This window comes from Electrophorus electricus, chromosome 1 (genome assembly GCF_013358815.1).
Source record: "Electrophorus electricus isolate fEleEle1 chromosome 1, fEleEle1.pri, whole genome shotgun sequence".
Classification (NCBI taxonomy): Eukaryota; Metazoa; Chordata; class Actinopteri; order Gymnotiformes; family Gymnotidae; genus Electrophorus; species Electrophorus electricus.
In genome coordinates, this window is record NC_049535.1 from 8156528 (window position 1) to 8172759 (window position 16232).

A 16232-nucleotide genomic window follows, 5' to 3' on the forward strand; every position below is an offset into this window, starting at 1 on the left:
ACTTACATGGCTGGGAGAGAGAGGAGGAAGGGAGACATGTGAGCGTGTGCTTTTGTGCGTAAGGTTGGGGGTGGGGGTTGACATTAAGAGACTTGGCACTGCTGCTGATGAATACATGAATTCCTAATTTTTGTTCCTGGTGTCACTGTGCTGTGCTGTGTGTGTGTGTGTGTGTGTGTCAGCTTTCATGTCTGTAGGCCTGTGCTATTGCTCCTGAATGATGGACGAGTCCACAGACTAGCTGCATCTCTGTGGCAGCATCCTCACTGTCATTTCACTAAAGGACAGAGAAGCTGTAAATGTATTAATGTGTGTGGTGGCTAGAAGGTTATATGTAGATGGGAAACTGCTTTGAATGAGAGTAATGATAGGTCTGAACATGTGTGTTTTGTGCAAATCCTTGAGAGCACAAGGTCTTTATTATACTGGTTTCCCTCATAAATATTTCCGAAATCCCATGTTTGTGGTTGTTTGTTGCCACACCCATCTGTATAGTATAGAGACACAGACTTGTGAAATTAATTGGCATTTCTGACAATTTCTGTTTTGGTGACAGATTCAAAGATCAGATCCAAGAGGCCCCAAACACATCTTAACTCAGTGCGGAGAGCTAAAGCAGCTATGAGCACCTGCGCTGATTCACAGGGTTAGGTTAATGTGATTAGCTTGGATTATGCTCGTGAGCTAGTTTATGGTGATATCATATGGTCTGGTTTAGGGGAAGTATTAACTGATTTGGTGCCCTTCATATGATCCTGGTGGAAGGCAGGTAGAGGGCCATTTTTGTGTGCGCTAGAGTGGAAGCAAATTCACAGGTGTCCATTTTTGGCCACGGAGGGATGGCATTAGCTTTAGAGCACAAACGAGGCCTGGTTTGGTCTGGGAGCCCCGAGCTGGCTGGCTTCCTTCCTCTCATCCTTAACTGATGTATATTTATCTGTGTTTCCTGCTCTCCTGCTCTCCATGAATACAAATGGGATTACAGAGATAAACTAGACTGGGTGACTCTACACATGACCTGCTTTTTTTTTCCATGTGCATGGAGTAAATCTTTTCAGAGGATTCCTGTACTTGAGAAGATTCTTGCATAGTACATGTGAATATTAAAACCCACTACGTTTTACTACCGTGGAAACCAAAAACAACAACAACAAAAAAATCACAAAACATAACAACATAAAACATTAAATATATTAAGTAAAAACTTTGCAATTTTATTTGCATATAAAGGCAGCTAAATATATCACAATAAAAGGCGGAGAAGAACAGAAGATGTAACCCTTCCCAGGAGCAAGACTAAGGACCATAAAAAGGCCAAGGGGCATTTACAGTGACAGAGCTGAAACAACTATTGGCAAATTTTTTTGTGCTAGCAAAATTGCATTTACACACAGTGCAAAAAAACAACAACAAAAAACCAAAACAAAACTAACACACCAACCTTCCAAAACCCAAAACAAAATTAAAATAAAAACTAAACTATCATAATCAATAATACATTAAAGGACAACTAAACCTTATTTAAGCAAATGAGGAAAACAATCTTTTAGATTGTACATTAAAATATACCTTTGAATTAGCATACTGATTTTTACACATGGTACGGCAAATTTGCCATGAGGTGGGTAACATTCAAAGAACATTAAAAAAGTCATTAGAAACCAACAAGTGTGCATTGTGCACATTATCCTTTACAAGCAAAGCGATATTCTCTTCTGATAAGATGTTTAGAACAAACCTTTAGAGATTTTACAGCATACACATACATATACCTATATTCTTATTTTAAGACATTTACCAATTTATACGCAGGCGAAGGGGCATCCAGAGCTTTCTGAATAAAGTTTAATCAGAGTCTTCCCTGCTTTTGTACAAAAGTAAAAAGTGTTCTCTGAATGCAAAAGAAACATTTCAAATTGACACATAATAAATACGAGGCTTTCTCTTTGCTAGCAGAAAGGAGGGGTCCTAGCTGGGGAGGTTAAAGCTAGTTTAAGGCAGTTTCCCTGTCAGCCAAAAGAAAGCTTAATTGTCCTGAATATAATATAAAGAATGAACAATGGCATCCAATATCAAGGAATTATGACAATGGCAAAAAAAGAGAATTTTTACAAATTCACAAATGTTATCTTACAGATTTCTTCTTTTTTTTAAAGAAATTGTTTACCTTGACCCCACCCAACCCTTTCCACCCACTAAGTTCAAGTTCCACTGAACAATTTACAAAGAAACACTTAACATAATTATTTTAAAGTAATATTAAGGGGAAAAGGAGGGCAATGAGATGGTTTCAAGATGTTCAAGAGCTGGAGGGGTTTGGGAGGTCAAACACGATAGGAGGGTTAGTTGGCTGAAAGCTGACGGTGCAGGTAGAAGCATTAATGAATGTAGTGTACCCGTCTGTCATAATGCCATAGCCTATGGGAAAAGAGAAGGGGACACCATTAACACAACACACAAACTCTACAGAGCAAATTTTCATGATACTCCCAGAAATGAAACAGCATGGAAAGGTTTCCCAGCCTTAGGCCTGTACCTCTATGGCCATTTGCAAGGACTAAAGAAAATAATTGAAAACTGTCAATTTAAACATTTTAAAGCTCATCATTTGACCCAGCAGCCAGTTACAGTGCAAGTGTGACACATTTTTCATTACAAACATTTATAGGTTTTTAAAAAATGAATTAGTTAGACCTCCATTAAAAAAATCTAACCATTCATCTGAAATAAATTAAGAGAAAACAGAGATGTTCCTTGTTGCAACAAGTCTACAAAACATGAAATTTTAAAGCATTTATGTGAAAATCTGTTTTTCGAAACTTATGAGGGACTTCTGTGTTACTCTGGACTTGAATTTCAATTAACCTATTCATACATCTGCCTTCTTACACCTTAGGACTATTGTCCAAGTTAGAGTGGTAGTTATTTTATTCTGCAATTAATCTGTTTTACATTCCCTCACATTTTACATTCTCTCACATAAACCCTATTCAGATTAGATTAGTTTATCATTAACATTTGTAAAGAAACATTTTACATGTCTCCTCAGTGATGAAACTCATGCATCCAGATGGCATTAAAATTAATGATAATGATCTATACCTGTAATGATCTATACCTGTAATGATCTTAATGATTTATACCTGTACTGATCTATACCTGTAATGAGCTTAATGATAATGATCTATACCTGTGATGATCTATACTAGTAAAAACTTAATGATAATGATGTATACCTGTAATGACTTAATGATAATGATCTATACCTGTAATGATTTAATGATGATCTATACCTGCAATGACTTAATGATAATGATCTATACCTCTAATGATTTAATGATAATGAGCTACACCTGTAATGACTTAATGATAGTGAGCTATACCTGTAATGACTTAATGATAATGAGCTATACCTGTTGCTGCGATTATAATCATCCCTTTAATAAGCCTGTAGGATCTTGCTTCTCTCATTGATCTTAGTTTCCTTTTTCTAATGCAAGGTGACATTTGCCTGGTAAATCACAGGCGGATATCCAGGCAGCACTAAAATTATCAGCCGAGCACTGAGTTAGGTGGAAAACAGTAGATAAAACACTGACATGGCCAATCCTGGCGGAAATACAATCACAGGGGAGAACCTGTAAAAGAAGTAATTAGCACCCCATGTAAATGTAATCCTGTCCAAACGGACTACAGTAATGCAGTTTATCTTGAACATCTTAAAAAACTTGAGAGTGTGCGACTGGACCAGTCACGAGTTCTGACACAATCTTGAAAGAACTACTAGAAAGAACTACTTTGCTCATTTAGTATTTTACGGATAATGTATCATTGTTACAGTGCTTAATGGTCCTGCTACATTGCTGTGTGTACTACATCATTGTTCTGGATCATCCTGCACAGAACAGGCACTTAGTGTTTACAATGCTACAGTCAAGGCATGTAGGCTTTATTTTAAATGTTCCAAGGTTGTTATGGCTCCACTGCTTCTTTGGGGAGATGGCTCAGGTGTGTGTATGTCACTCTCCCTTTTTTGGTATCTTTGTCTGAATGAAACAGATCTAAAAACAGATTTCCGAAAATCTGTTTCGGAAATGCACCAGAACAATATTGATGTTGGCTGTATATATGAAGAGGTGTGCCATACAGGTGTGGGCATGGGGATGTCATTGTGTAGGTTGGTGCAATCAACATCTCAAAAACAGAAAGCAGTTACTACAAAACTTTTGCAGTCATTTATATTTGGCAAGGTGTGCGAGTATGTGTGTGCATGTGTAAGTGTGTGCACGTGTATGTGTGTGTGTGTGATCTCTTTAATCCTCACCCTCATGTATTCCCCCGAAGGTGTGCAATTTTGGTCGCACCCGCCGCTGCACTGTGTTCAACAGCTCCACACAGCCAACACGCTGCAGCTCCTTAGGCACCCAGTCACGAAAGCCTACACACACACACACACACACACACACGCACACACATTTTAAGAAAAAAAAATCTGTGATATTTTAACAGACTGATGGAATGCTAATACAGTAGAAATCACAAACAGGTTTAATTGACATGCTCTGACCTTTACAGAAAGACATTAATGTATGTGTGAATATATGAATAATTGTAAAAAGGACCATTAGGATTGGTTAATTGTACCCACCAAGAGGAGGTCCATGGGTCATGAGAATATCAACACCCTCTGGGATCAGGTTCCACTTATCAAGCAGGGACTGGCCCCGGGGTAGGTTAAAACCCCAGCCATTAAACCACGGGGTCCTGAGGGGAAGAAACACACACACACACACCGCAGTAAAAAACTGCAGGTTAGCATCACCAATGCAAATGCTAAATTCAAGTAGTATTCAACCCCCTGCAGATTTTGCAAATTCAACAAGTTGCAAATAATTTAGAGTCTTCAAACTTTGTACAAGAGTAGCAATTATTAACAGATGCCTAAATATTACAAACAAAAAGTACAAGTTGCTCAATTAAATTATAATACATTTTAAACATAAAAATTAGGGTCAATTATCATTCAACCCCTAAATTTAATATTTTGTGGAATAACCCTTGTTTGCAATTACAGCTATTAATCCTTTTTTATAAGACTTGATCAGGCCAGCATAGGTCTCTGCAGTAATCTTGGCCCACTCCTCCATGCAGATCTTCTCCAAGTTGTCTAGGTTCTTTGGGTATCTCTTGTGGACTTTGATCTTTGATCTTGAGCTCCTTCCTGAGGTTTTCAATTGGGTTAAGGTCAGGAGACTGACTAGGCCACTGCAACACCTTGATCTTTTCCCTCTTAAACCAGCCCTTGGTTTTCTTGGCCGTGTGCTTGGGGTCGTTGTCCTAATGGAAGATGAAATGACGACCCATCTTAAGATCCATGATGGAGGAGTGGAGGTTTTTGGCCAAAATCTCCAGGTAGGCTGTGCTATCCATCTTCCCATGGATGCGGACCAGATGGCTGGGCCCCTTGGCTGAGAAGCAGCCTCACAGCATGATGTTGCCACCACCATGCTTGACTGTAGGAATGGTATTTTTGGGGTCGTATGCAGTGCCATCCTCTCACCAAACGCCCTGGGTGTAGTCGGCATCATATACCTCGATCTTGGTCTCATCAGACCAGAGAACCATGAACCAGTCTGCCTCAGAGTCCTCCAAGTGATCATGAGCAAACTTTATACAGGCCTTGACATGACTTTGAAAGTAAAGGTACCTTACGGACTTGCCTGGAACAGAGACCATTGCAGTGGAGCATGTTACTTATGGTATTTATTGAAAGGGTTTTGTACCCCTTGCCAACCTTGTGACCCTCTACAATTTGTCTGTGATGGCCTTGGAATGCTCCTTAGTCTTTCCTATGTTGATCATATATGAGTGCTGTTCACTTGTTTGGGGAGAGGCTTTTATAGTCAGAAAAGGCAGGAAAAACTGAAACTTAATCCAAGCATGTGAAGCTCATTGTTCTTAATACCTCAATTACTTCTTAATACTTGAGGGAACCAAACAGAATTCTGGTGGTTTGATGGGTTGGATAATAATTGACCCTCTGGTAAACTTTGCAAAATTAAAAAACAAACAAACAAACAAAAAAAAGAGAAATAACGATTCTTTTTTGCTGCAGTGCATTTCACATGTCCAGGCCCATCTCCAGTCCAAATTACACAATGCTAAGTTAACTCCAAATGTGTAAACCTGCAAAATTTGCAGGGGGTTGAATACTACTTGGAAGCACTGTACACACACACACACACACACACACACACACACACACTCCCCTTCACCAAGCCAAAGGCCTTGTGATACACAAAGGACAGTGATACAGAGAATGGGGATCAATGGTCAGTGCATAGAAAATCTTGCTCCCTGTTAAAATTTACAATGTCTCCCAGAAAGCATATTATAGTGAAGATATTCAGAGGAAAGTTAAATTACAGAGAGAGGAGAGAGAGGAGAGAGAGAGAGAGAGAAGCAGACAGGAGATAGAACATGGTGTTGTGGGCGCTATTTTTGAGTCACTTATCTATGATGTTTTTGTGCTGAAATTGACAGTTGGGGTGGGGGTAAGGGGCTTGGGGAAACATCAATAACGATTGTTGCAGTGAGGGATCGCTACAGCAACAACACCAACCAGTGAGTATGGAGCAGCAGGCAGTGGGAGGAGGTAAAGCTCCAGCACAAAGAAAGCGGACCCCCGCCCACCCTCACCCATCTTCGATCCAGTGTGGAAGGTGGGGGAAAAAGCACGAGAGGTAGGAAGAAATACAAAACCTCCAAAGATTAAATTTGTGAGCACCCAAAATAGTGCAGGAGAATTAAACAGATTTAGACTTGCTAAATTACAGAAGAAGGGAGTAAAGGAACCTGAGAGAGAGAGAGAGAGAGAGAGAGAGAGAGCGAGAGAGACCCTGAACAGATTCTACATTGCAAATAGCCACTGAATAGGGCTGTGTGCAGCAGAGCAGGTATGTCACACTTTTGGATCTGTTGCAACCATTTCTGACAAAGTTTTTCAAAAATTTTCAGACATTTCACAAAAAAGATTTCAAAAATGAATGCCTACAGCTTTAATTGTTAAAAGGTGAGAAGATTTTAAATGTTCAGCATGAAGGCAATGGCCACGTTTTAAATCATCCATGGGGTGTTGCTCAGAGAATAAGTTTTGTCCTTTTTTTTCACAGTTTTCTTAAGTCAAGCTGGAGAGGAGTGAAGTGCTGGGCAGTGTTGACTGCTCTGTAGGGGTAGGGCATTCTGGGAGAGTAGGTCTGCACAATCGCTTCATTGTTGGTATGAAATATACCTTTCTCACGAGCACATTTGTTAACCTTCACAAAGATTAATGATATCCCTGTCATATAAAGGAAGGCTTGTTTCCTCTACACTCTGTTCACATAGGTCTTATTATCCTGTACTGCAGTAATGCAGAGTGTGCATATGTATGTTTGTGTGTGTGTGTGTGTGTGTGTGTGTGTGTGTGTGTGTGTGTGTGTGTGTGTGTGCGTGTGAGGGGGCTGGTTAAGAGCGAACGCAAACTGACTGACCCAGCCAGCCAGATTAGATAGCTGTATTGCCATCTGGACAATGTCATAGAGACTCATGGAGACAGATCTGAGCCGAACAGAGATGGATCAGAAATGCAGGGAGACAGAAGCGAGTCTGTGTTTTGAGGAAAATCTCAGTGAAGCAGAGCTAATGCAAAAGTCCATTCCCTTTAGACTATCCACCTTTAAGTCACTGCACACTGAATAACATTACCTAAATCAGTCACTGCATACTGAATAACATTACTAAATCAGCCAAGCCCTGTTGCAGGAGTACCCTAAACTCTCTATGAGCCAAAACAACTTGGAGCAGAAGTACATAACCAAACTGAACAGAACAATATATCTGAAAAAAGGCAAAGTCATCAATATTTCCTAACAAAAAGCCATCAATATTTTCTAACAAAACTGGTTGTCTGTTAGAAGCAGCAGTGAGATTATGCCTATGAGTTGCAAGTTCCACCAAAACAGATTTAGGCTTGTGTGTAGAATGTCAATATTCAATTAGCCCTTTGCTTATTTCCCCCAGCTTAGTATCCCAGCATCCCTCTGTGCACATCCTTCTCCTTCTCCATTTCCATAATGATGTAGGGAAGCTTCATCATTAGGGAGGAAGAGGCCAGCGAGTCGAACACAGAGGATATGACATGATCAGTTAACACACTAAAGGGGAATCACATTAACTCAGCACAGCAATTAATTCAGCAATTAAAGTGCCTTTTCTGAATCAATATTTCACATCATCTTAACCTGGGCATGTTTTATTTGTAAAGATCTGGCAGTTCATTTTTCATTTGGAAAATTAATACTACAGGAGCTATGCAAATGTTTTAGTCCAACTACTTTAGTTAATATTGAGGATATATATCAACTTTGTAAATAAATCCTAACAGATGGTATGGGATTCCTGCATGCCCTTATTTGCTCCCATGAGGAGTTGGCAGGGCTAATGTGTCCTCCTAACTCTTCAATGAGGAACTCCTCAAAGTACAATTCATGCCATTTTGTAAACAGCTCAGTTTTGTAATACCCAGCCAGTTTTAGGCTTAAATCTGATTGAAGCCAACAGTGCACTCGAAGGGGGATGTTGTGAGGTGGTGGTAGTAGGTGGGGGTAGGAGGGGTCATTAGCTCCAGCTGTCAAGCACGGAGACCTTGCACTCAACACTTCACAGGGCACAGGCCTTCTACTGTTCCCAGCAGAGCAGAGAGTGAGGGAGTCTGGGAGAGAGCGCACAGCTCTCTACACAAGGATCATGCTGCTTTACTCATTCATACTGTTCCAGCATACACAGAGGCTTTGCCCCCATAAAAAAAATCACATTGGAAAACAGTTGGCCTCCAATTACACTACCACAAAGAATTACACCTACACACTCTCCTATGCATAGATCAGCTGTACTGGTCTGACACTGCAATTACCAAACAACCTTTATATATAAAATCAGTTTGCTGTAGCGCAGGAAAAGGAAACACATTCACACATTCTGTGAACTGTGAATGGCGGTCACTATGGATTACAGACAAATATTTAGACTGTGTGATATGAGAGTTTTGTGATGGCACCACACACCAGAGTACAGGACAAAGCCTTTTTTTAAGAGAGATGATGCAAATCAGGGATTCCAATGGCAAGTTCCATCACATATGCATCTCCAAATCTGAAAAATACCTTTCACTCAGTCATGCAAAGAGCAACATGATAAGCTCAGACCTTTCTGTGAAACCTTAGGGTGATAGATATCTGGGGTGCTGTACAGCTGCCCTTTGTAGGACAATGTGGGGTTGGGGGTGGGGGTAAAGGAGAAAGAAGGAGAGAAAATGAGACAGAGAGAGGAAGAGAGGGAATGAGAGAGGGAGAGAGAGAGGGAGAGAGAGAGGGAATGAGAGTGGGAGAGAGAGAGGGAATGAGAGAGGGAGAGAGCAGAAGCAGCTCTAGTAAAAATCCCGGGAGGTGCAGAACTCTGACTGCTCCATTCATTTGGCTCCCTCACCTTGCTGTCACAGCAGTAGAGGGGTCACCTAAAGAGGGGCCTAATTGATCAAGCTGTCAGAGCCAATGAGGGGGAGGATGTTAATAGGACTTTTATTTGGCCCTAGGGAGCATGTCTGCCTGATGGCTAGCACTGTGTATATATATCCACACACTCCCCCTCACTCCCAAACACTCTTCCCCACTTTATTAACACCCCACAGCCGCTGCCGCCGGAATGACAGCCACAGCATGACCCTGATAAACAGACTGTGGGCCAAGGCCCTGGCTCCTGCTAGAGAGGGGAGCAGGGGTAATGGGGCAGTTCGTCTGTGAGAGGGGCAGCGAGGGTAATAGGGCAGTTCGTCTCTGTCGGAGCGGGACGACTCTAATACCCCGGGCTGCACTGTGAGTAGCGAAGGCCTTTTGAGGGCAGTGGGGTGAAGAGAGCAGTTAAGTGGGGTAGCGCCTGTGTACCTCTGCAGGGGGACAGTGCAAACACACTCCTGCAGGCCTCACTCAGCATGGAGCAAAGCCTACAGCTGCCCACTTTTCAATACTGTAAACCACAACTACTGAAAGCAAAACAGGTTAATCACCACTGTAGAACCACACACTGATTTCAAGGTAATTATGATTGTGCTAACCACATGGCATGCAAACATTTACTCGCGAACTCAGTTCCTTGTAGACACATTGAGAACTCAGTTCTCCCCCTTCACATGCCAATATGTATACATGAAGAATTGTCTATTTTATTGTATGTTTACATATAGTAAAGGTTTAAACAATACAGTGCTCCAAGTCTAATCAGGTTATAGCTGTAAGCATGTTATAGTAAAATATTTACACACTGGATGACTGTATGTTATTATTGTGATGGACAACCCTATTTGTGTTTATATATAGAGGACCTGAGCTTGAAGCCCACCCGGAGGAGGGACTTTTATTAGAAAAAAAGGAACAGTGAGAATGGAACTTCCATAGGGGTGTGTAACAGACCTAGAGTACAGCTACAAATACCCAAGGATTCTCCACTTATATGTGAACCACAAGGCAGAAATGAGAAGGACAGCAACATGCAAGTACCTTCATAGGGTAAGGCAGGTGCTCAAGGATCAGCTGAGTGGGAACAATCATATCAAAGCCATAAATATGTATGCCCTGTCAGTTATCTGATACCCAGAAGGCACAATAAGCTGGCCAAGAGAAGAACTGGAAGCTACCGACGTCAAGATGCCATCCAGGAGGATGGGGAAAGGGGTCAAGAAAGTGTAATAACTATTGATCAGGGTGAGACACAAAACATCCAAGAACACATCAAAGCAATAGCCCCCAATGCTATGAGGGATGAGGTGATGAGGGAGTGCCTCAGTCAGATGTAGGATGTGGTCACCATGGAAGCAGATGAGGTGCCATAAGCGTCTCCATGGAATGTATCACCAACAGATAACAAACATAGCTGACAAAACACATTCTTAACAATGACTGGAAAAGGCAGGACTGAAGGACAACACAGACAACAAAATCTCAAGAACTAAACACTAGGTCGGTGGAAGGATGGGAGATAGACCCATGGTGCAGACAATCCAGCACCTAGCAACAGGATGCAAGATGCTGGCAGAGATAGCATACACTGACAAACACAACCAAGTGGTAGGGATCATATACAGGAACATATCCAAGGCATATAAGCTGCAGACCTCAAATAGGAGGAAGTCTAAACAAGAAGAACTGCAGAGAGTGGTTACAACAAATCTAAGATCCTGTGGGACTTCTTTATCCAACCAGATAAACAAGTAGTTGCAAATCAACCAGACATAGTAATGGTGGAAAAGATGCAGACAACAGCAGTGGTAATCAACAGGAATATATGAATGGGGGGGGGGCTAAGCCACACAGGAGAATTGCAAAAATGAAACAATACCATCCATTAACAACTGTCCTAAATGTTGCATTGTGTAATGCAAAAGTCATTTTTTATTTCCCTTTTTAAGTAATGTTACCTTAGGGTTTGTTCATCAATCATCAGGGTTGTAAACTTCATATTGGACAATTGTAATAGACATTCAGATTATGTATTTTCTTTACTTATATTTTGAAGTTACCTTGTCTTCAGGAACGTTCTCTGACACAGACATTCTGTCTCACACAGCACAACACAAACTGGTTGACATTTTAGCTAATGTTACATTACTAATGTTACATGTTTATCAGGTATCAGGGTTCCTCTGCTATCTTAATGGTATTTTCACTAGCATGTCAATGAGATTTTATTTTAGACAATTGTAACAGACATCCAAATTATGTATTTTTGTTACAACCTTACAATCTTCAGTAACATTCTGTCTCACACACAGTGTGACACAAACTGATTGAGATTTTAGCAAAGCAGTGCAGAGTGAAAGGTAATGGTGTCACATATTGCCCAAACATTAAATCCTTCAGACTCAAATTGTGGCTCAGGTTTCAGGCCTGTTGAATGGCAGCAGCTCCTCTCCCAGGTCCTAGTGCCCTTTATCTCAGTGTATTGTGAATTTGGAGCCTCTATTGGACAGTTGAATAAGATAGAATCAATGAGAACTATTTATGATTTAAACTAACAATGCATGCTTATTTGGGGCTAAAAAACATTTAATGGGAGATAATGCCCCCCCCATAGGCCCCCTAAAACAGGTCTAACAACAGCCATGGTGATAATAGATGTGGCAGTACCCAAATGGTGGAAACAAATTTGGGAAATCCAAAAGAAGGAATATGAGGAGTTGGGAAATACAGGGACTGGCAGTTGAAACAGAAAGAGTGTGTAAGGTTAACACCAAGGTTGTCTATGTGGTGACAGGGGTACTTGAGGCTGTGACCTCTAAGTTGGAGGAGTGGTTCCAATAGATCCCAGGAACTACATCATTAATCTCAGACTAGACAAGCACAATCCTAGGAACAGCAAAACTACTGCACAACACCTCAAGAATGAAACACCTCCAATGAAAGGGTGAGACAAGAATTATGTATTTATTTTTTAAGAATAAGAAATACTTTATTCATCCCCAGTGGAAGGTTTTATAGATTTATATATATTTAAATTATCAGTGCTGAGCATACGCTCATATCCAGAGCGACATATACTGTATATTTGTATATATAAACATATATTTATGACATATATGCATTTCCTATGATATAGCATTCATTAATGACATCTTGAGAGCACCTTTCCTGATCTGCTCTACCAGGAGAGCTACAGGAGCAGTTAGTTTGCAAGTATGTCATATTTGCTCTGTATCAGGAAGCCACCCATTCTAAAGCAGAGATGCAGGACATCAATTTCCTTTCCTGAAGTTTAAAAAGATAAAAGCACGTTCCGATTCTCTTCAAGAGTCCCACTGCAGGAGATATTGGCATCATATACTTTGTGATGGTGGGCTGTTTCTAGCCTCTTGCCTTCAGGGACCTCAAACAGGTTACAAAATCCATGCAAGATTACCAGATACTGATCATCTGTAGTTATGCTCTATATACTATACTGAGTCCTTTTACACACACAGAACCACTTTATTTTGCACCATGTATCCTGTGCTTATTGACTGAGATGAGGTGTGTGGTAACTACAATGTCTGTTTCTTGCTTGTCAAAAAAAAATTTACATAGTGTGTATATATATATATATATATATATATACATATATATATATATACACATACACACTACACACACATACACACACACACACACACACATATATATATATACTAGTATGTGTAAATATAAATATAACCTTTATGTATCTAAAATATATAAACATTTGCCAACTTATAAAAACATAATTTAATTTAAGATTTTAAGATTTGAGTTTATTATGCTATGCACAAAATGTGTATGTATGTGAGAGAAAAGGAGAGAGTCATTGTGTGTATGTGTGTGAGTGAGAAAGGGAGAGTCAAAGTTTGTGTGTGCATGATTTGCTTCATTAAAAAAACCTCTAGTGAATATGACCTGACCGCAGTCTTTACAGAGAAACACAGATCATTAAAACCACCTTACACACACACATGCATGAAGACATGCACGTGCACACGCAGACACACAAACACACACCTCCCTTGAGAGTTCCATCTGCTTAGAGGCATAGAGGATTAAAGCGGGCATCAAAGGGCATGCTGTGTGTGTAAAATATTCACTGAGAACAGGACACACCATTGCATGTGGGTCTCTCTCTATCACACACACACACACACACACACACACACACACACACACACACACACACACACACACACACACACACACACACACACACACACACAAACAAAGGAGTAGAAATTCTGCCTAGAAGATTCTGAGTTCCACTCAGTAAAGGTGTCAGACATGTACATTAAATATTAACTCAGCTTAGTGACGTTTGACTGCAACATAGCAGCAGAATGCCTTAGTGATCACTCTCACTGTTCACATCATTCTGTCTGCTCGCAACACTCTGACCATAGCAAACCTAAAACCACTTATATCACTCTGACCGCTTGCATCACTCTGTTTGCTTGCATCACTTTGACCACTCGCATTCACTCTGTTTGCTTGCATCACTCTGACCACTCATGTGAAGGACCATCGCATCACTCTGACTAGTCTCATCACCCCAACCGCTGTCACCACTCATCATTCTGATTCCTGTCACTATTCCACACTCTCACCACTCACATCACTTTTAACACTGTCACCACTCATCACTCTCGTCACTCTCACTCATTCTGACTCCTGTCACCACTCATCACTCTCATCACTCTTTTACTTCTCACAACTTTGCTCAAACTTACAACTCCAACCCCTCTCACCGCTTGCACATGTTTTAACTTGTATGTCATTACTGTATTTATTTATATTACACTACAAATTTATTAGGAGCAAGAATGAAGAGGTTTGCAGTTTGAAAACTACAGATCAAGCCTAATTGCACACATCACTGTAAAATATCAACCATGCTGATATTACCATAACTCTTCACAAAGAAGAATAGACAGTTCCTGGAACAGCTACTTTTGGAATCTGTTCAGAAGTAGCACAGTGTGTCGCTGCTGGGATGAAGGACTGTAAGCATCTACAAGTCCAACAAACACATCCCAGTGAAGTGGTGTTGCCATAATAATGGGAGGAACTCCATGTTTGCACACTGCAACACTCCATATCTCCCAGAAGGGTAAAAGGCTGCCATCAGCACCGGATGCATACCACATACAGGAGCAAATGAGCATGGACACATCGCTTTCCAGTGTTCCTCCAACAGAGATGTTCTTGTCAAAATCAGGAATGTCAGTGTTTATAAAATTAAATCCACATCAGAAATCAAAAGGTGAAAAAGGTGAACAAATTTGTAAAAATGAGATGTTCTTGTTTGACACGTCTTCATAGCGACAGAAAAAAAAAAAAGTTACAAGCTCTGGCATTTAACTCTGTACTGTCCACTTAAGGCATGTATCTGATCATGTTTTTCTTCCAATTTCCTAGCCAGTGGGGGCAAATGTTGCAGTGGACACTGAAGGTGTCTGAATAATTGTCATGAAAGAATATCAGTTCTTTCAAGAGAGACAATGTCTTTCAAGAGAGACAATGTCACTCAGAATATTGATACATCAATCATGGAAAATCACAAATTCTGTTATGATGAATTAGAAGTTGTGTGTTCCATAGGTTAAACCAGAGGAAATGGTCTAAACTAGAAGACTAGCTCAGAAACTTCTTAACTATAAGACTGAGAATATGAATTCTAAGGCTGAACATGTGGATTATAATGCTGAATTATAAAGATGCACACGTGGATTATGGTGCTGAATTATAAGGCTGAACATGTGAATTCTAATGCTGAAGCATAAAGGTACCTCAGCAACAGGTTGTCTTTACAGCATGGTAAATGTGGAGAACATGCCACAGCTCTGAGGTTAAGTCTCAAAAGAGAGACTTGAGTGTTCAAGTTCTGCCCCCTCTTTTTGTTATTAATGAGAACTATATTGTTGTAAAGCTTGGAGAAGATCCAATAGAAACCCTGTACTTTAGTCTTCTACCATGAACTCTACAGATCAAATGAGGATGATGAGGCTGAGCTCATACATTGCAGCAATTACTTCCATGGCATTGCTCCGCTTTCACTTGCCAAATGACAGTTACCCTCCAGACTCGAAACATTCAAAAACCCACAACAAAAACATGGGGAAAAAATATGAAATGCAGAACTCCACGAAAGTATGGGGTCAAACTTAAGTGAAAGGCTGACACAAGTGGAGAGATGGCTACAGTAGAATAAAGGCCACAGAATCCTGTTTTTCTTTTTGGACACAGGACTGTGATATTGTTCTGAAAGAGTCCAAGAAGCAGAAAGTCAGGGAGAGAGAGACAGAATCTTCCACTCAGGCAGCTAAAGACGTGGATGTGCGCATGAATGGAGATTAAAATCTACTGGTTTATGAAAGGCAGTGACAGAGCAAGAAATCCTGGCAGATTTCGCCATCTCTAGCACCTCAATATTCTGAGCAGTGGAGCAAAGCTGTGCTCAGTGGGAAATGGAGTGGAAGAATAGAGTAAGAGAACAAAAGATGGAAAAGAAATGTTGTTTAGCCTTAATAGTGTACGTTGTGTGAACAGGTGTTGGCAGTGGGTCAGGATGTATTACACAAATGGATGAGGAGTGTTGAGTAAACTCATTAAAGCAGATTGAACAAGAACCCAGGTAAAATCAATTTT

The 16232-nt window shown here is 40.5% G+C and overlaps 1 protein-coding gene across 1 annotated transcript in view; it reads right to left on the reverse strand.

Moving 5' to 3' along the window:
• Positions 1-1189: 1189 nt before the first annotated feature.
• mpped2a (metallophosphoesterase domain containing 2a) overlaps positions 1190-16232 on the reverse strand; it is a 44083-nt gene continuing 29040 nt past the window's right edge. The window contains exons 5-7 of the mRNA XM_027011169.2: positions 4649-4764; positions 4325-4438; positions 1190-2418 (exon numbers count right to left, since the gene is read on the reverse strand). Of these exons, the coding sequence (XP_026866970.1) occupies positions 2300-2418; positions 4325-4438; positions 4649-4764 (349 nt within the window). The 3' untranslated portion in view covers positions 1190-2299. The remainder of the gene's footprint in view (positions 2419-4324; positions 4439-4648; positions 4765-16232) is intronic.